The sequence below is a fragment of the Setaria viridis genome, chromosome 5, assembly GCF_005286985.2.
Source record: "Setaria viridis chromosome 5, Setaria_viridis_v4.0, whole genome shotgun sequence".
Lineage (NCBI taxonomy): Eukaryota > Viridiplantae > Streptophyta > Magnoliopsida > Poales > Poaceae > Setaria > Setaria viridis.
The window spans coordinates 35,412,703-35,433,255 of NC_048267.2; the positions used below are offsets into that span (position 1 = coordinate 35,412,703).

Here is a 20,553-nt window from a genome sequence, read left to right on the forward strand (position 1 = left end):
GAGCTGAGGTTCACTATGAAGCTAAATAATTCCTAGCGACCCTACTGCAGCAGCCGGCCATCCCAAAGCAGCCAAGTGCTTGGCGCCGGCGCTGATCCAAAGTTGGCCTTCTTCCAGGATTTCGTTGAACAACCGTGCAGCATAGAATCTCTAATAGATATGATGCTTAGTCTCGTATAGCACCCCCCCTTTTTTTTGCGAAAACAAATTTGTTCTGATGGACTCTACTGCTGAGGTCACAAGTTATGGCAACAGTTGAATTGTTGTGGAATGTGGATTACCAAATATCTCATATTCATTCTTTTCGACCAAGACAATAACAGGAGGTTAGGTGAGTTCATATTGACCAATGACCATACTACGCAACCGGACGACAGAAACCTCAACTAGGCGAAGTCTTCGCAGAACATTCATGAAGGGTCTAGTAGACGAGGACATGTAGCATTATCATGTATCGAGAAGCTTTTCACTGAAGTTCTTGTGAAGCAAAGTCGCCCATACTGTTCCATTATTCCACTGAGATTCAGTAGGATGCGCTTTGCTTTGTAGCCTGTAGGCTGTAGCCATACATCTCTTTCACTTTTGGATGCATAGTCTACAACTCTAGCGAAGGAAACGAATATTTGTCAATGGCCTCTTATCAAGTCTTCAGGGTACACATTTTTTGCCATCACCAATCAGTTATCTTCAAAGGGGGAAAATGAAAGGCTACCAAAAGCTGAAGTTCTAGGTTCTGTTTCAGCTCCTGAAGCTCTCGCTGTTGACTATTTTCAGGTAAAAGATAGGACTAAGAACGAGGGCAGTGTAAGTTACCGACATGGACGAAAGCAAGGGGCATCAAGATATCCGTGGAGCAGGTGGGGTTGTTCATCGCCGGCTCTTAGGATGGGTGGCCATCTCTGGAAAAGTGCTGCACCTGAGCACGACAGGCTAGGCAGCCTGACACCCTCATGGTGTTTCAGGTCGCAAACGAAGTAGTTGGTGCCCTTACTGCGTCACACCTTGCTTCTAGAAGCGCAATATTTGAACTTTAGCGTGACAGAAATATGTCCAAATTTCTGCATCCTTACTACATAAAGTTGATTGCCATGGTGCAAGTTCTCTGCATTATTTAATTATTCCGCTTCCTTTCTTTTTTTATTATGAAAAGTCTTCCTTAAGTCTCAGCAACCGAAGGACAATGGTTGTAGGTAGTGAGACTACCATAATGCTGAAGTAGCAACTATGGTTTTGTTCATCAAGTAGATACTCATATGCAAGGCTAATTTTTGAACCCTTCCACAAATCACATTATTGATAGCATTTGCTTGGCCCTTAGTGACGCTGTGATGGTACGTACTTACATATTCAGAACAGGGGTTTCTTCCTGTTGGACACTATTTGCTATGGTCCTCTTCTGCCTTTACATTCCTTCCTTGCCATCTCCATCACCATTGAAACGGCGAGCTCACTTAACATTCTGAGGTTAGTCTAGAGTGTTAGGTGAGTCCATGGCTACCTTAGGATCAGACGTACTTGTTTATATAAATTCTAAGCACCATTTCAGTTTTCTCATTTCACGGTAGTTGATCTCCCGTGCATTGTTCGATCGCAATCGCATTGTGCATGTAAGTCACCCCCAGTTTAGCTTTAGACTTGGTCTGGGAATACTGAATCAGTGAGCTATTAAAGTCGGTTTGTGAATTTTCATCAAGTTGGAGTCTACAAGTCCAAACCATCCTTCTGTTCCTGCAGCACAGTTGGAAGTTCCTGGTAAGGTGAATCAGAAAAGGGCACGTGGGTTGATCTTCTGTTGAAGCCGCTCAAGCAAGAAAGAATATATTGAATTATTGATACTCAAATTATGTCGTCTTTTTCTTAAAGAAGTAAGAAGTAGTATTTATATTGTACTAGTGGTAGATAGGTTGTCAAGGAATTCTTTTGAGGGGATAAATGCTTCTTCGTGTACAAGTAACCTATCTGCCTTCTAAAGCAATTATACTCTTCAGACCATTTGGACCTTTGCAATTTCCTCTTTTTTCGATCACATTCGCCATTATTTACTTGACCATTTGTCCAAACAAAATATAGGAAAGGGAAAAGGAATTCACATCGTGGCAAGCAAGTTTGTGGTGATCTGCACAATGCCATCGTATAGCTAGGAAGTTTTTTTTTTTTGACAATCTCTCCCATGACTCTGGACTTCATCAAAGGCGCTGTAAGCTGATAACAACTTTTTCGGTAACGTGTGCTGGATCTCATGGCGACCTACCACAGTTTATTGTACTGAATCTGATTGAGAATGTGATGTTTAGCTTTATTCATGGTCTTCCTACTTTGCATTGCAAAGTCAGACAGGGAAACATGCACGACAGCTTAGTCAATTATATATTTTGCTTTACTCATCATTTTCCTTCGCCTGCAGATTGTATGATGGCCAACTTGATCATTCTTTTTTCCTGAGAAACATACATTCTGCAGGCCACGCCTCAGCTGGAATGCACCGAATCTATTGTTGAAATGTATGCATAGGAGATGAACAGGTTAACCACTGAACTTAAGAAGTCGCTCTAGTTGAAACTACGTAATTCTTTTTAAAATTTAATTTAATCTTGTGCTATGTGAAATGGAAGCAGATTTTGGCGGACAAGGAATCCTCCAACTTTTGCAAGAAGATTGTTCAGGCCGTGGAACTGAAAAGCCCACAGCTGAGTAGTAGCTGATACCTGTCCAAGACACAGATGAGACCTGCCTGCAAGAGTCTTTAGCCGAGTAGCCGACACTTGGCTTAGAAGACACTACTGCCGCCGCAGGTCAAACGCGCACCGCAGCTTCCTGTTTCAGCGCACCGCTCAAAATCATCCCCTAGTCAACTAGCTCCAGCTCAATCATTCCTCTGATCTCCCAGGCCCAGAGCCCCCCTACGCTATGCTGCCGTCTCCCATATGCCTGCCATGCCACACCGAAATCATGTCACTTTGCGCGAAAAAGATCGCGCGAGGCCGCGCCTTTTCTCATCGTGGCTCGCGGCCGCCGGAACGGGGCTTCGCCGAGTGGTGAACAGGTGTTGCCGGATGGGGATCTCCAGAGCCACCACGAACGAGCGCGCGTGCGCGCGGCCGAAGCCCCAGCGCCCGGCCCGCGGTGCCGCAGCGTGCCTTCCCGCTCCGCGCTCCGGGTGTCAGCCTCGGCGATCACACAAGGTGCGCCCCGTTCGGGGCCGGGGCTCGTGTCATCGATCCGTCCCGGTCGCCGCGGACGCCAAGTACGCGACGCGACGCAACGCCAGGCCGCCAGGGTACGGCACGCGAGGGAGGAGGTTGTTGACGGATAAGCTAAGCTAGTGGCGTCGACGCGATCGCGACCGGCAGCAGCAGGAGATGGTGGCCGTTCTCCGTCTATATCTGTAAAGTGGGAAGGGCATCGCCTCTGCTGCGCCTGTGGCTACGTACCGGACGACGGCTTTCTCTCTGGATCGGAGAAAGCGCTCTGGAAGGATCTGAAACCAGCAGCTTATTTTGATTTCTCCTGTGAATTATACTACTATATTCTTTCGCACTATCAATGCGCGATTAGGATATCAAATTACTGCGTATCATGTTAAGCAGTTCCCGTTGACGGCTGTACGTGTATTAAATTATGGAGATCGTAGCGAGTCAAAGCCCTGAACAAAGCTGCATCGATCATACCAGGTTTGATAAAGTATATTTCAGTCTGCAGTCTGCTAATTCTTTAGCACGAACACACATTTCCAGGCGTTGCATGTCAAGTGGACACAGGGATGGTAAAATGGCCTCTAATTTAGCCTAGCAAATTTAAGAATGTAGCTCAATAAGGACCGAGCTATAAGATTATATGATTTTGATTAAAAATAAGTTGGATTGTGAAGAAGACATGAGATCTATGATCCATTACCCCCTAAGTGCATTACCCCCTGAGTGGGCATCGGTCAATTCCAGTTCGTGTATTAGGAACCGTCTTGTCCCGGTTCCCGTGTCGTTTGGAACGCACGGTTGTGTCAGCCTCGATCGAGCTCCTTCCCTGAAAGGCTGCAAGTGCCGTCTCTATTCAGCTTCTCTTCGTGTTTAAGGCTGGGGTTCGCACCCGGATTTTCTTTTCTCGTTTGGAGCTGGTTTTAAGGTTTCGGTTAGGTTTCGATTCCCTTTCTCTTTTCCTGGGAATCGGTTAGGATTTTGCCCGGATTAGGGCAGGTCAACATTCCTCTGGATTTCAAGCCAAGCATATGAGAATCGATCGAATCTGGGGGCCCGACGGTTTTGCGGGCCACTGCCCGCTGATTTGAGCGAGCTTTTCGTTATTTTATCCATCCACTGTTTGCTTACAAAATTCTCCAGGACCCTGATTGGATTTGGCAGTAGGATGCCAGTGAATTCTGGAGTGCACAGGTATCTTGGTGGCGAATAGCGAAGGAGAGAATAATATTTATGCGACCGAACCGAGCCTTGTGATGAAGCCATTCGGTTGTTTTATAATGTTAGTATGTTACCTCTAAAATTCTTTCCGTTCTGGACTGTGGTGTGTTAGTTGAGGAGATTATTAACTGATTCATAGGATTCATTTTTTCTGAAAGAATGAAGTTGACCATTTCGCGCTTTCGGCACCTTGCAATTCCGTTTTGGACGATTTGAGGGTCTTTGACTACTCCCTCCGATCACAGATTAAATTGTTAAATTAGAATATTGGCATGATCTCTAATACAGCACTTGGACTAGTAATATTTATAAAAAGTATAGTATCTTGAATGTATCATGGTGAAATGACAACCTTGTGTTGTTAATGTATTAAATTTAAGACGGTAGTGGTTAAGGTTAAAAATATTTGACTTATATATGTATAGGGGCTTATATTTTGGATCGAAGACAGAGTATATTTCTCGGAAACGTGAAAGCAACTTTACCCTGTGCGTGTAACGTGTGTGTATATATATACACGCACGCCTTGAATTGCGCAGCTTGTTGTAGCAGTGGCGTTGTTTTTGGACACATGCATGGGGCAATGCTCTTCACGTACGCATCCTTCGAGTTATATATGTTATGTGTGCTAATAGCGTCATCAGCGTGTATCAGCCTTCTGATCACGCTACGCTTCAAAGTATCTGGTCATGACGTACGGTATCTATCAACTGACCTGGATGTGTCGCGCGCACAGCGCATGTAACTCGTTTTACAAACTGACTGTGACATATTCAGGTTCTATATATAGAGTAGTTCACTAGTTCTCCCATTGTTTCAAAATGTAAGTTATTTTAATTTCTTTAAATCAGAATTTTTTAATTTTAATCAAATTATAAAAAAAATACACCAACATTTGCAACATGAGATTAGTTTCATTAAATCTGACATAAAATATTTTATAAGCATGTATTTATTTGGTATTGTACTGTTAATATATTTTCATATATTAGTTAAAGTTAGAATGAAATCGACTCAATATAAAACTAGTTAAAAACTTATATATTATAAAACGAAAGAGTAGTATGTATATACGGTTTCACTTTCACCCATGACATATGAGTATCAGAGTATGTGACACGAACGTGATTCGATGGTGTGGAATGGAACATGATATCCATGTCTACGTGAGCAAGCTCTCTCCCCCTTGCTAAAATATGTTGTGTGAAAAAAAAATATATGCGGTTCCAAGTCTTTTCATTCGACATCATCTAAAACGGAAAAAAAACACAATTTATTTCCTCTCTCTAGGAGGAGGGTGATGACGCTGCATGTAAACTAAAACATGCACCCTGTTTCTTGCCTTTGGAGCCAATAAACTCCCGAGACACGATGGCTTCGTCCCGGCGGCAATGCCTACATTATCAATCCAAGGCATGAACACGAAGGAATCAACGTTAACCATACATGCATCTTGCCTCTTCCGTGTAGGCAAACATGCATGGCCACCTACTCACCCCAGCTAGTAGGTAAAGTGGCATGTCACATACGCCACAGCTTACATACGAAGGCTGTCAGTTTCCTTTTCTTTCAATGTACAAATAGTCGTCTATAGGTTCCTCCTCTAGCAGCCCAATGTAAAACGACGTGTGTGCATAATAAAGCATCCCTGTTTTTTCCAGCACCCCTCTTGACTCTCTGCTCAGTACTATCGATTGACCGGAACCGGAATACAGCGACGACACTAGCGCTCTTTCGTACCAAACGCAGTACTACATCCCCTTATGGGCTGAACCGAGCGTGAATTGCTTTCCTCCACGCTTTCTCTACTTAAAGCGTGTGTAGAGACTAGCTAGAAGTTCAATGGAAAGCGAATGAACGCCCAAATGGAGTGAAGCGTCGTTTCATAGAAACAATGTGAAAACTCATATTGGTTCGTGTCGAGGTACCGTAAAAAATCCATGTCGTACAGTCCGATCACAATCCCACTCATCAAGTTACTGCCATGGTTGGCGTTCATGTAATGTGCCCATGTCAACAAGATCATACAAAATATGATTTCGTAATTCAAGGGGTCAAGTAGACGAATCTTAGTACCTCAAAGGTCACGTAAATTTCATTTACAAAAAGGGTTTACGCAAACTCATCCCTGTTAAGACAAAGAATTGCGGGCTATTTTTACCATGTTGATTTCGTGCACAAACTATATCTCTTTCAAAATATATATTTCACACCTTTTCATTAACTTTATATCATGTAAAAAAGGTCCTATATAACGTGCTTAATACAACGTGAGTCGATGAAGTGGAAAATGGACCACGTCATCTAATGCACGCGAATAGACTGCTCTATCCCTACGAATTTGCGCGAGGCTAATCGCCAGAGGTAGAACTTAGGCTGTCCGTACTGCCCCGTAGTAGTTTTCAGTGTAAGACTAAAACTTTTGTTAATTATTGTCGCTGTGCTTGAGCGTGGGGCCGTGGGCCGGCCCGTCGTGGTCGCCTCCTCATATATGCTCTCCCGTTGCTCTTCCCTCTTTCGTCGGCTCGGCTCCCGCTCGGACGCGTCGCGGGCGCCTTTCCCCAGAGATTCCAAAGCCACCCCAAATCCATCCATCCAGCCGCCGAGCGCGTCTCGCCTGCGACGCATTGGACTCTTCCGGGAGCCGCGCTGGAAAGCGGCTTCTGATTCGCCCCGGCGATGAGGGGCGGCGCCGCCCCCGCGGCGGGCGCGGGCCACCACCACCAGCGATGGAGCGGCTCGGCGGGGACGACGCCGCGGTCGCTCAGCACGGGCTCCTCGCCGCGGGGATCCGACCGCAGCTCCGACGACGGGGAGGAGCTGGTCGAGGTCACGCTCGACCTGCAGGAGGACGACACCATTATCCTGCGGAGCGTCGAGCCGGCCGCGGCGGCGGCGGCGGCGGCGGCGGCGGCTACCGGCGGGGCGCCGAGGCTGCCGCTGGGCGCGCGCGGGGACCATGCGGGCGGCGCGTCGTCGTCGTCACGGTCGAGGTCGCCGTCGATCAGGCGGACCTCGTCGCACCGGCTGCTGCAGTTCTCGCAGGAGCTCAAGGCGGAGGCCATGTCCATCGCGCGCCAGTTCTCGCAGGACCTCACCAAGCGCTTCGGCCGCACCCACAGCCGCGCGGAAGGGCAGGGGCACCAGCAGCAGCCAACCTCCGGCATCGAGTCCGCCCTTGCCGCGCGGGCCGCGAGGCGGCAGCGCGCGCAGCTCGACCGCACGCGCTCCGGCGCGCACAAGGCGCTCCGCGGCCTCCGCTTCATCAGCAGCAACAAGGCCAACAACGCCTGGATGGAGGTGCAGGCCAACTTCGACCGCCTCGCCTGCGACGGCTTCCTCTCCCGCGCCGACTTCGCGGAATGCATAGGTACCAACACGCCGCGCGCGCTCGACTTGCCCTCCATTTTGCTCCCACAGTCATTGAAATATTGGCGAGGTGAGCTTGCAGGGATGACGGAATCGAAGGAGTTCGCGCTCGAGCTGTTCGACACATTGAGCCGGCGGCGGCAGATGCAGGTCGACAAAATCAACAAGGAGGAGTTGCGCGAGATCTGGCAGCAGATCACCGATAACAGCTTCGACTCCCGCCTCCAGATCTTTTTTGACATGTAAACCACCTCAAAACCATGCTCACCATTACTCCACTTCTAGCTTAGCTAGCTACTCTGCTATTTGTTAATGGTATTTTTTATTTCTTGTTAATGTTATTAGAAGAACAGCGTCATCAGCAATAGTATTCATTTCATCACATGTTCTTGGTTGCTTCAATCAGGGTGGATAAGAACGCGGACGGCCGGATTGGTGAGGAGGAGGTGAAAGAGGTAAGCAACAAACACTGGCTGTGCTTGGACTTGGAGTTGGTGGTCGCGCAGTACGAGCAGTTTGCCCTTTTCCTTCGCCCTATTTGGATTTGCTATTTGGGGACTTCAAAATCGGATTACTTTAGGTGTCCTTTGACGGCAAGAGTTTTTATATTTGGTCCATTGAGCTGTCTAATTCCTTTCCCCTGCCACGATCATATCTGCTCTTGTTCTTCTAATAGGTAGCGCATCCATGTCGCAGACCTTTGCCGATTAGTATGCTTTCTTAATTATGTTTGAGTGGAGGAGAAACCTTAGTAAACCAGTGATAATCCGACAAGAGGGGGTTTAGAGGAAATGTTCATAGGGAAAGGAAGGGTATGCGCGGAAAGTATTGGCATCTAATCGTAGTCGGTGAGCGAAACCGGCGTGGAAAGCATCACGCCATTACCCACTCCTACCTGCCAGTTTTGGGACACTCGTTTTTCCCCCCTAGCCTTCAGGAAAGGGGCACCTTTCTTTCTAGAACGTGTGAGGGCATTCTTGTAAATTTTCAGCGGATGGGAGTCTGCAGTCCAGCGGCAGTAGGTGAGGGGCATTTCCGTCACGCCAGCTAATCTTTTTTTCTCTGATCCGCTGAAACAAATGCGTAGAAAGGTGGCTTGGTGAGCTTGTGTACGTGCCTTTCACAGTTGTCACTGTGTAAGGAATCGAGTCAGCCATCTTGGTCGTTGTGGGTTACTTTCTAGTGGTTTGGTAAAATGTGAGATCACCTGGATGTACTAACTTACATTTCCCTTTCTACCATTCCAGATTATCATGTTAAGTGCATCTGCCAACAAGCTGTCCAGGCTTAAGGAACAGGCTGAAGAGTACGCCGCTCTAATCATGGAAGAGCTTGATCCCGAAGGACTTGGCTACATCGAGGTAAGCTTACTGTATTTGCTCGCAATCATACTGATTTTATGCAATGTAACAATTTGGCTCCTGACCACATGTTTAATGTCAGCAACAGTGGTGACGAAATAGCATAGCTAAGCTGAAAGGAAGTTAACTTAGTATTTGTTTAGGAACATATATAGAGAAGACTGCATTTTGGCAGTAAGTTGATGAATGCAGACTAAGTAGTTGACTGGGGTTGTTTCTTACGCCAAAGTAGTGGATCAGTACCAGTATCCGATTATAAAATGCCCGTATCCATATATACTTTATTTTTCTGCCCCGATTGCTTGGTGACGGGTGCTCTTCTACCGGCCAAAGAGCCTATCCATTACTGTGGTAGCAATAAAACTTTGCCCATGCCTACGTTAGAACTCGAGTAACATGCAACGAATGCACTATTCATAATAAAAAAATATTGAAGATTTCCTATAAAATTCTCGTTCCCATCATCATTTAAATCGAAGTCGGTGAGGAGATGTGGACCAGCTTGCATGCATTTCTAATGCTTCATTGATCTGCCGAGTTCAATGTCATCCTTGCCGCTCACAGTTCACAGTTGCCCCACCACCTCCTCATAGCCATTGACCCTCTTTTTTTTCTTTGAAAGGGCGTTGTCATCTGCATGAGTATAGAAGAAATAATGTTACTACACTCCAAAGGTTAGGCATGCTGATTTCAGCAGATTAGCAACCACGACTGGCTAGTTAACACTATTATGAAAGTTGATTGCAGAGTTTCAATGCCTCCTTTTTCTTCTTCTTACTCTTGAGTCTTGACATAGTATGGGGGTGTTTTGCTGGGCCATGATGCTCCCATTGGCCTTTTCTGTTGTCATGTTATGTGTCGTGTTAGACCACATTCATAGGGTGCAGGGTTAGACCAGCCGAGGCCATGCTACCAGGGGATTCGAGTCCAATCCCCACTTTCTCTAGACATAATTATTGCATGTGCATCACAAATACTTTGAATACCACGGTCATAAGAGCCATGCGCGACACCAGATGCTATTAAAAGTTAAAACCAGTTGGGGGCTACGCTGCAGTCTTGGTAGGCATCATGTTTCCACGCAACTTGTTCATTGCATTGATGAGTAATTTTAACTCATCTTATATTTTTAGTGAAGTAGCGCGAACATCAGAACTTTACTACCTTGATTTTTTCTAATCTGTAATGCTGTGATAGATCACAAAATACACAGGATAAAATTGCTCTTATGTTCTGTAACTTAGTGAGCAGCCATTCGGTAGCTATTTGAAGATTGTCACTTCAAATTGAGATAGGATCAAATTATATTCCTCTGTAAGGTGATGAATGTCTAGAAACAAAGAATTTATCTTTATATTTAGTTGTTTCCCATATTGACACAAGACATGCCAATACTAGCAAGTCTAATTTTGTATTTATTAAATCGAATAGTGTTACAATAATACTGTGTAGATTAATTTGAATTTTGTTCTAATAGTTGTGGAATAACTGCACTGTTTAAAACCTCTTTAATCTTGACTTATGTTGCTTTGATTCCTATTGCATGGTAGTACATCTTACTTTACGACATGCCAGTTATAAAATTTCTTTTCTAAATGTCATAACATATTAATTTTTATTGATACGGCATACTAATATATTCCTACTGTAAGCAAACTTTATTTTTTAATGTCTGTCAAGGGAAACTTCCCTCAATAATGTGCATAGATTATTTTTTTGTACTTGTGCATTTGCTTCTTTTTGCAGAATTATTCGAACTATATGTGTGCATAATCTTTTAGGCTGCATTATGGATGTTCTTATGCACGTAAATCTTGTTTCTCTTGAGCACAAGTTGTTCAGCTGATGAGAGGGTCTCATTTTGTTTAATAACAAAACACTGTATTTACCTTGTATACTTATGCCAACCTTGGTCATCTCCAGATGTGCGCTTAGCTGGTGTGCCTATCAGTTTGTAACAATGTGACATTCCTTCTTGATAACTTGTATGAAATAATGGCCTATTGTTTATTCATAGAATATCAGTTTTTTTATTGGTCTAAAATTCTAATCTGTTACTGACAAAGTGGATTTTGGTATTAACTAGTTCTAAAGAATACGCTGCTTGTTGGTTTTGCAGTTGTGGCAGTTGGAGACACTTCTATTGCAGAAGGATACCTACATGAACTACAGTCAGGCACTAAGTTACACAAGCCAAGCACTAAGCCAGAACCTAGCAGGCTTAAGGAAAAAGAGTCCAATTCGCAAAATAAGCACCACACTTAGTTACTACTTGGAGGATAATTGGAAACGCCTGTGGGTACTTGCATTGTGGATTGGGATAATGGCTGGACTGTTCACTTGGAAGTTCATGCAGTATCGCAACAGGTATGTCTTTAATGTGATGGGCTACTGCGTGACAACTGCAAAAGGTGCTGCTGAAACTCTGAAGCTGAACATGGCAATTATCCTCCTGCCAGTATGCCGAAACACCATTACATGGTTGAGAAATACAAGGGCTGCATGGGCATTACCATTTGATGATAATATAAACTTCCACAAGGTTAGCCATTAGTTTATCATTGCCTCTTTTTATACATATAGTTGTAGAATTTAATATTACTGTATGTTTGTACCTGAATCAATGAATTTAGGCTGAAATGATGTGAGTCCCCATCTGTTCATGTAGATGTAGGCAGTTTCAACATTATTTTCATGGGTTTAACCTTATTTTTCTTAAAAAAGGAACTATGCACTCAGCGAAGTTGAATTAGAATACAAGAATTGTTTTTACCGTTCTGTTCATTCGATGTGTGTATTTATGTACCAATGCATCGTGAGCCACAATAATTTATTCAGTGATCCATAAAAATGAAAAAAATGTATTCAGTTACTCATGTCCTATAGATACTAAATTCTGTTAAAATTCCTTATGAATTGAATCATAAGCAGAGCATAGCATGTACACAAAAAGCACAAAACACACTGTCCACCTGCTGGAATAAGTTGGTACTCTGCGCTCCATCCTATCTGTACAGAAACACATTGTATACCTTTTCCCTTTTTTTCAGTAAGATAAAAGACATATGCTTACTCACGTGCAACGACCAAGAATAACTTTATCATATTAGTGTGGTAGAAGAGAGCCTACATTTAACAACTATGGGAATTTGAGTTACATGGGCTGCTACTCACTAGATGCCACATGAATATTGTTACTGCTTTGACCATCTCAGAAAACTAACAGCAAGATATTTTTTTTGTTGTTGTTCTAATGGGCAGACTATTGCAGCGGCAATTGTTGTTGGTATAATCCTCCATGCTGGGAACCACCTTGTATGTGATTTTCCGCGGCTTATAAAATCATCAGATGAGAAGTATGCTCCTCTGGGGCAGTACTTCGGGGAAATAAAGCCAACATATTTTACATTGGTCAAAGGAGTGGAGGGCATCACCGGTCTAATTATGGTGATCTGCATGGTTATAGCTTTCACTTTAGCAACACGGTGGTTCCGCCGTAGCTTGGTGAAGCTTCCAAAACCATTCGACAAACTGACTGGCTTTAATGCCTTCTGGTACTCTCATCATTTGTTCATTATTGTGTATCTGGCACTCATTGTTCATGGCCAGTGGCTGTACCTCATTCATGTCTGGTACAGAAAAACGGTGAGATTTTATTTATTTGTCTTCATTCTCTTTACATGAAACAATTGAAGTTTGAGTCCTAAGGTATTTGTTTTTGATACAGACATGGATGTATCTGGCGGTGCCTGTTTGCTTGTATGTAGGGGAGAGGGTGCTGAGGTTCTTCAGGTCTGGCAGTTATTCTGTCAGGCTATTGAAGGTCAATCAAAAAGACATGAGAAACTTGAGCATATATCCTGTATTTTTTCCAGCAACTAATCTAGTATTTTTCCCTCTTTCAGGTGGCCATATATCCTGGTAACGTGTTGACATTGCAAATGTCCAAGCCTCCTGCTTTCCGGTACAAGAGTGGGCAATATATGTTTGTTCAATGTCCAGCAGTGTCACCCTTTGAGTGGTAATTGGTACTTGCAGCACTAGATTTTGATTGAACCATACCATTGCTAGGACTGGAACAAATTTCGTGAATATTTCATATAAATGCAGTCTTGATGCAGCCCATTGCACGTTGAGCATTTGCATTTCCTTTCTCTTCGCAGGCATCCGTTCTCAATTACTTCAGCGCCTGGGGATGATTTTCTCAGCATTCATGTTCGACAACTTGGTGACTGGACACGAGAGCTCAAGAGGGTATTTGCAGCAGCTTGTGAACCCCCAGTGGGTGGTAAAAGTGGCCTTCTTAGAGCAGATGAGACAACCAAGAAAGCGTATGAACCCCCAATCCCCATCCCCATCCCCACACCACTACGAGCATCATTAAAAAGGGTTGAATCTGTGCATTATAGCTCCTTAACAAACCATGGGTTATAATATTTGTCTTTTGACAATGCAGTTTACCAAAGCTTCTGATTGATGGACCTTACGGTTCTCCTGCTCAGGATTACAGCAAGTATGATGTTCTTCTACTAGTTGGATTAGGAATTGGTGCAACTCCTTTTATCAGCATACTGAAAGATCTGCTTAACAATATCATCAAAATGGAGGAAGAGGAGGTAAAATTACTATTTTCCATATCTTCACTTGTCACCTTTCTTAATCTAATTAGTGAAATAACAGATTACATTTGAGCAATCTTCTTTCTGTAGTATTCTGGCATCTTTCTAACAACAATTCTGTGTGTGCACATGTGTTGACAGGATGCTTCCACTGATCTTTATCCTCCAGTTGGTCCAAATAAGCCGCACATTGATCTGGGAACACTTATGACAGTCACCTCAAAACCAAAGAGGGTTCTAAGGACCACAAATGCTTACTTTTATTGGGTTACACGTGAGCAAGGTTCTTTTGATTGGTTCAAAGGAGTCATGAATGAGATCGCTGAATTGGACCAAAGGGTACATAGTACCAATTGACCTCTTGTTTTGTTTGAAGTGTGACTTGTTCTCATCAGAAATCTTATGTTCCCTTTCGTGAGTTTACTAACAGTTTACCTTTGCTCCATTCTAGAATATCATTGAGATGCACAACTACCTCACTAGTGTTTATGAGGAAGGGGATGCTCGGTCAGCGCTCATCACCATGCTTCAAACTCTGAACCATGCCAAGAATGGTGTTGACATTGTCTCTGGGACTAAAGTAAGTACTGTAGGACAATTAGCAGCTCCACATAAGTCAATTATATTTAGAATGTGAGTTTAGTACCTGACATCTATTAGCATAAATGATCAAAACAGTGTTCAATCACCTTTTAAGATATCAAGCTAAGAGTCATATCTCATCATCCATATGCTGATTTTGCAGGTACGGACACACTTTGCAAGACCAAATTGGAAAAAGGTCCTATCTAAAATTGCCTCTAAGCATCCGTATGCCAAGATAGGTAAGTCTACATTACATTGTCTAATTAAACTTCTCTGTTTTTTATATAGAGTCATGCACATCCTTGTGAATGAGTTGTGTCCTTTATCAAAACTTCATCTATTTATCGTTTCATAAGACACACCACTACATAAATATGCAAAAAAATGCATCAGCAATTTATAGACTGAAATCAAAATTCATTAAGGTTTGGCCTGTATGATTGAGCGAAACAGTGAAAATAGGTAGCTCAAGCTGATTTAGTATTTCATTTCCATTAACAACTTTACCCAGAGGAGCGCGTGTGACCGATGCAATCAAACTGTTTTTTAATGGTATAGTTATCTTGTGTAATCCAGAAAAGAAAATAAATTAGAGTTATACCATCTATGCATTTTGTAAAAGAAAATTTTGTTTGCGCGCAGGTGTATTCTACTGTGGAGCACCAGTTCTTGCACAAGAACTAAACAAACTTTGCCATGAATTCAATGGGAAAAGCACAACGAAATTCGAGTTCCACAAGGAGCATTTCTGATTCAAGTAAATACCCGGTGGCGAACAAGGATAAATTATGTATGTGTACAGCATTTTTGTCTTGGTATATTCATCGGGACTAAGGACAGGAGAGAGCAAAGGGGAGAAGCCACCATGAAGTGATTAACATCTGACACCCTATCTTGTTTCTGGTGGCTGCTCTCAAATGAATAAGAGCACAAAAAAGAGGTGATTTTGTGTACAGTCATAGATGATACATGTGACGTCCAATCATCCATCTACAGATTGGACCCTCAATGCCCAGTGGAACTGTGAGGAGTTCCCTTCCAGTTGGTCTCCAATGTACAGTGCACACATGAAGAGGTTGGGGTCCTTAATTTAGTTGGGATTGTCGGTAGCATGGTATAGGACATAGGAGGGATACCACTAGTCACAAGGCTATTTAATTGTATATTTTTTTTCATGCAGCTGAGTGTCTGGCTAAGGCCAGAAGCACGAATATCTTTTACATTTGTACTTACACACAGAAAAGCAAAACAAAAGGAGGTGAAAAGGGAAGATGGTATACTCAATTTGAGTGTTTCTTGTAGCCCGTTTAATATTTCTAGGTTTATAATTTTTACTATACACCTAAATATATATTATGCCTGTGTCTAGATACATATATACTATGCATATGTCTAGATACATGTATACTATGCTTATGTCTGGATACACAGTAAAATCTATGAATCTATAAATGCCAAAATAACGAACAATTCGGGAGAGAAGGAGTAGTACTTTACAGACTCTGAACATCACCTGCATTCAGCCGTTCTGACCAGGAATGGGGAAAAAGGCAAGCGTACAAGTATTCCCCGTTACTACAATCTTCAGGGATACAGAGATGCTGTACTGGAGGTTAACTTGAGCGAAATCTCCCGCGATCGTTTAAGCTACTGGTGCACGTCAAAGTATCGCTGAACCCACCTTCTGAATGTAGCAATTGGAGCAAGCGACGGTAAACCTTGGCAGTCTGGAGTTGGGACTCTTATCGATTGATCGAGAGGAAGGCAGCCGAAGGCCAGGCTGGCGGCGAGGCGAGGCAGCGTCAGCGTGGGCGCCAGGAGACGCCGGTGGTGGACGGAGAGGAAGCTACGAGGCTGGCAGGGCACCGTGGGGGAGGGGCTGGGGTGCGGCGGAGGCGGCGCCGGTGTGATTGGGAGGACGACGCAGGACGAGCTGTGAAGACGTGAGAAGCGGAAGAAGATAGGAGTGGTGCGGGCAGTGGATCATATAGGGTGTGATTTGTTCTCTTCCCTGAGCAGCCTGGCTCGCACCGGGGAACCTGGCCGGCCGGAACCAGGATGTGGGGATGCAATGGGGTCGTGTTTGGTTGTCGTTTGAGTTGAACCAGGCTGCAAAGATACGGTGATTGATTGCACGTACGAATTTAGAATTCAAAAAACAGACGCGGTTTGGTTGGTCGCATACAGGCAGTTCGAATCACCACTTGCATTGAGAAGGTGAGGTTACCTAGCTGAACATAGTTTGAGGAAAGTAGAGTTTGTAACTAAGGGGGTGTTTGGGAGGCATGTGCTAAATTTTAGCACATGTCACATCGGATGTTTGGACACTAATTAGGAGTATTAAACATAGTCTAATTACAAAACTAATTGCACAACCCCTAGCTAAATCGCGAGACGAATCTATTAAGCCTAATTAGTCCATGATTTGATAATGTGGTGCTACAGTAACAATTCATTAATGATGGATTAATTAGGCTTAATAGATTCGTCTCGCGATTTAGCCTAGGGGTTGTGCAATTAGTTTTGTAATTAGACTATGTTTAATACTCCTAATTAGTGTCCAAACCTCCGATGTGACAGGTGCTATAAAATTTAGCACCTGCTATCCAAACACCCCCTAAACTAAAATTACTTAGACTTTGAAACTAAAACCACTATTATTACAGCTTGAACTAAGATAATTAAAGCCTCTAACAACATGAACATATATTTACAGTCCCATTGACCATTGTTGATAATAGGTCGAGGTTGCGCCGGTAGGTCAGTAGGTTGAAATTTGGCACCATGAAAAGCTTCCATCGCTTTGTCTTTGGTCTTGTACTTCTTGTAGCATGCTCCCTTGAATCCATTCACCTGATCATGGCAAGCCTCCCAACTGCAGTAGACTCCAGTGTGACGACCAACAGTGACAACGTACCACGCCATGTGTTCTACAAAATGGACAAAACAAAGTATCATTGGCCTTACAAAAAAACAGACAACAAGTGCTAAATTTCAGAGAACAAAAATGACAGATCATTGGCAAAGGGCTAATGCTCAGATTCAGGAACAGGGTCAATGAAGTAGCTAGATGACAGCAATTAGCACAGCACAAAGTCCAATTGTACCACCAAATAACCTGACTAGTGCTCAATTTCAGGAAAAAAATGACAGGTCATTGCTCAGAGGGCTACTGCTCAGATTCAGGAATAGGTTAGAGGAAGTAAGTAAATGACAGCAATTAGCACAGAACAGACTCCAATTGTACCACCAAATAACCTGAGAAGTGCTCAATTTCAGAAAAAAAAATGACAGATCATTGGCATAGGGCTACTGCTCAGATTCAGGAATAGGTTAGAGGAATTAGCTGAATGACAGCAATTAGCACAAAATCTAGAATTGTACCACCAAATAACCTGACAAGTGCTCAATTTATGAAAAAAAAATGACAGATCATTGCCAAAGGGCTACTGCTCAGTTTCAGGAATAACAGAGGAATTAGCTAAATGACAGCAATTAGCACAGAACAAAGTGCAATTGTAGCACCAAATAACCTGATAAGTGGTCAATTTCAGAAAACAAATATGACAGATCATTGGCAAAGGGCTAATGCTCAGATTCAGGAACAGGATCATTGGAGTAGCAGAATGACAGCAACTAGCACTCTACAAAGTCCACTTGTACTTACAAATAACCTAACAACAAGTGGTAAATTTCAGAAAACATAAATGACAGAATGCATATGCAAAGGGCTAATGCTCAGATTCAGGAACAGGTTAAAGGAAGTAGGTAAATGACACAAATTAACACAGATCAAAGTAGCATTGACCTTAGAAATAACCTGACAACAAGTGCTCAATTTGAGATAACAGAAATGGCAAATGACAGAAATTAACACAGCACCATCTATAATTGGGCTAACAAGTAATCTGACAATAATGCAAGTAATCTGTTAACTAACATGACAGATCATGTAGCAAAGGGCTAATGACAAGATTGTGGACCACATTAAAGGAAATAGAAAAATGACCAGAATGCACTGATCATGATAAAAGGACAACAGAAGCTATGCAATATCAAAACAGCAGCAACATTGACAAGGCAGCACAAGTACCTGCACAAAGTTGAGCATATGGCATGACATGAAAGCAACAAAGCAAGGGCAGGCACTACAGCACCATCATAGGCATTGGGCATATGCTCAGAATGAAAATAACAACAACTCAACAGCAACCTCATAGGCAATGGGCATATGCTCAGAACCAACACAGGACCATCAAAGGCAACAAGCATATGCTCAGAATCAAAATAACAATAAAGCAACAGCAACATCATAGGCAATGGCATATGCTCAGAATCAACACAGCACCATCATAGGCAATGGGCACATGCTCAGTCATCACCAGTCACACAGTCATCACATCTGATGAATCATTGTTCAGTCACAAATCATCTACCACGAGGCACCTAACAGAACAGGGTCAGCCTGACTGCACAAAAGAATGAAGGAGTGGACCAGGAGGCTCATGCACAAAAAGAAGCCACCATCTGATCAGCAGTCACTGCACAAAAGAATAGTCACTGCACAAAAGTAGGCCCGTGCACTAGAGCCTCAGTCCATGTAGAAGTGCTTTGCCAAGTAGGTCTTCAACCACAGCACCCTGTGGGAATCATTCATCTTGACAAAAGTAGTACCATGAGCCTTGTTGCCAAGAAGGTGTTCATAGGCAGACATCAGTTCTTCATCAGTGAAACCAGGCATGAACATGATAGCATCATAGAGATCAGGGTGCACATCCTCTACCTTGGTCTGAATAATGGCATTAGCAACATTGTTCACAGCTTCAGTCATACCTTGCATCACCAAAATGTCCCCCTCACTAAGCATGGACCTCTTCCTCTTGTTCCCTCCTTCTGAACCAAGAGGACCAGCAGGTTGTCCCTTACCTGCCATATCATCCAGCTTAATGTGGTCATTCTCTGAATCTGCAAAGTCAGAAGGGGACCCCAAAGGTTCACTGGATCCCATAGCATATTTCCCTGTTGCCAACCCATTCCCAAAGATCACCTCCATCTGCTGGTAGTTCTCAATGGGCTTGTTCAACAGTTCAGCATCCTTTGGGTATGCCTGAAATGCAAACAACAAATGGTATTAGTTCATCTTGACAGATGGTCACATCATTGTATAGTTAGTAGTGAAAACATGACATCATTACTTGCACATGGCCCTTGTAGTGCTCATCCTCCAAAGTGATCATGAAGTTGTCATCATCCCACAGTGCACCACTCAGCTCTCTCAGCTTGATCACCCTGACCCACCTCTGTCTCCACTTCCTCAAGTGGTTGTAGACCTGAGTCCCTGTGACCTCAAGCCCTGAGAACTCAACCACACTCTTGGCAACTTGGTTCAAGTGCACTTCCTTGAACCCCTTGTCAGTTCTGACACCAGTAGAGATCAGTTGACAGAACCGGCAAAGCACAAATGCAGACATCACATTAGTCCACCTCATGGCAGCCCTGGGTTGCTGCCCAGCACCACCAACACCTGCAGCCAGGCCTCCAGCAGCTGCGGCAGCCTGGGCACCAGCTTCAGGTGCAGCCTGGGCAGCAGGTTGAGCTGCTGCCTGGCCGCCAGCAGCTGCGGCAGCCTGGCCACCAGCATGGATGGCAGCTTGGGCAGCAACCTCAGCAGCCTCAAGTTCCTCCAGCAGGTCAAACTGACCATTCACTTGTGCCATGTCCTAGTAAACATCATTGCATGTTGCCTATTGCCTCAGGAACTAGTAAAACATCATTGCATACAGCCCACAACCTTATGTATGCGCAATATGTATAGAACAATGCATATACAAACAATAATAACAGATCATCATTGCATATAGCCCAAAGCCTCATGGATAACTAACAGAATGCATATATCATCATAGCACACTTGTCCAAGACTCAAAGTAAGGAAGAAACAGGAATAACAGGTCATCATAGCATTGTTGTCCAAGCCTCAAAGTGAGAAAGAAAGAGGAATAACACAAACATCATAGCATTGTTGTCCAAGCCTCAAAGTGAGAAAGAAAGAGGAATAACACAAACACATAGCATTGTTGTCCAAGCCTCAAAGTGAGATAGAAAGAGGAATAATAGATCATCATAGCATTGTTGTCCAAGCCTCAAAGTGAGATAGAAAGAGGAATAACAGATCATCATAGCATTGTTGCCCAAGCCTCAATATGA

General features: G+C 43.7%; 2 protein-coding genes across 2 annotated transcripts; one reads left to right on the forward strand and one right to left on the reverse strand.

The window, feature by feature from the left end:
• Positions 1–6,930: 6,930 nt before the first annotated feature.
• LOC117857405 (respiratory burst oxidase homolog protein A) lies at positions 6,931–15,630 on the forward strand. The gene is made up of 14 exons (XM_034740051.2): positions 6,931–7,782; positions 7,864–8,023; positions 8,188–8,236; positions 9,029–9,142; positions 11,262–11,684; positions 12,404–12,787; positions 12,870–12,965; positions 13,048–13,163; positions 13,306–13,473; positions 13,599–13,758; positions 13,903–14,100; positions 14,213–14,341; positions 14,507–14,585; positions 14,989–15,630. The coding sequence occupies exons 1-14, from the start codon at positions 7,092–7,094 to the stop codon at positions 15,096–15,098; spliced, it is 2,877 nt and encodes a 958-aa protein (XP_034595942.1). The 5' UTR covers positions 6,931–7,091; the 3' UTR covers positions 15,099–15,630.
• A 3,307-nt stretch (positions 15,631–18,937) lies between these two features.
• Positions 18,938–20,063, reverse strand: LOC117856490 (uncharacterized). Its single transcript, XM_034738844.1, has 2 exons — positions 19,542–20,063; positions 18,938–19,453 (listed from the first exon to the last, which is right to left on the reverse strand). Exons 1-2 carry the CDS (start codon positions 20,061–20,063, stop codon positions 18,938–18,940), a joined length of 1,038 nt encoding a protein of 345 aa, XP_034594735.1.
• Between the last annotated feature and the right edge of the window lie 490 nt (positions 20,064–20,553).

Coding starts and splice junctions, on each gene's coding strand:
- LOC117857405 (XM_034740051.2), top strand. CDS start 7,092: ATGAGGGGCGGCGCCGCCCCCGCGGCGGGCGCGGGCCACCACCACCAG. Junction 9,143..11,261: donor AAGGACTTGGCTACATCGAG/GTAAGCTTACTG, acceptor TTGGTTTTGCAG/TTGTGGCAGTTGGAGACACT. Junction 14,342..14,506: donor ACATTGTCTCTGGGACTAAA/GTAAGTACTGTA, acceptor CTGATTTTGCAG/GTACGGACACACTTTGCAAG.
- LOC117856490 (XM_034738844.1), bottom strand. CDS start 20,063: ATGGCACAAGTGAATGGTCAGTTTGACCTGCTGGAGGAACTTGAGGCT. Junction 19,454..19,541: donor ACTACAAGGGCCATGTGCAA/GTAATGATGTCA, acceptor TTTGCATTTCAG/GCATACCCAAAGGATGCTGA.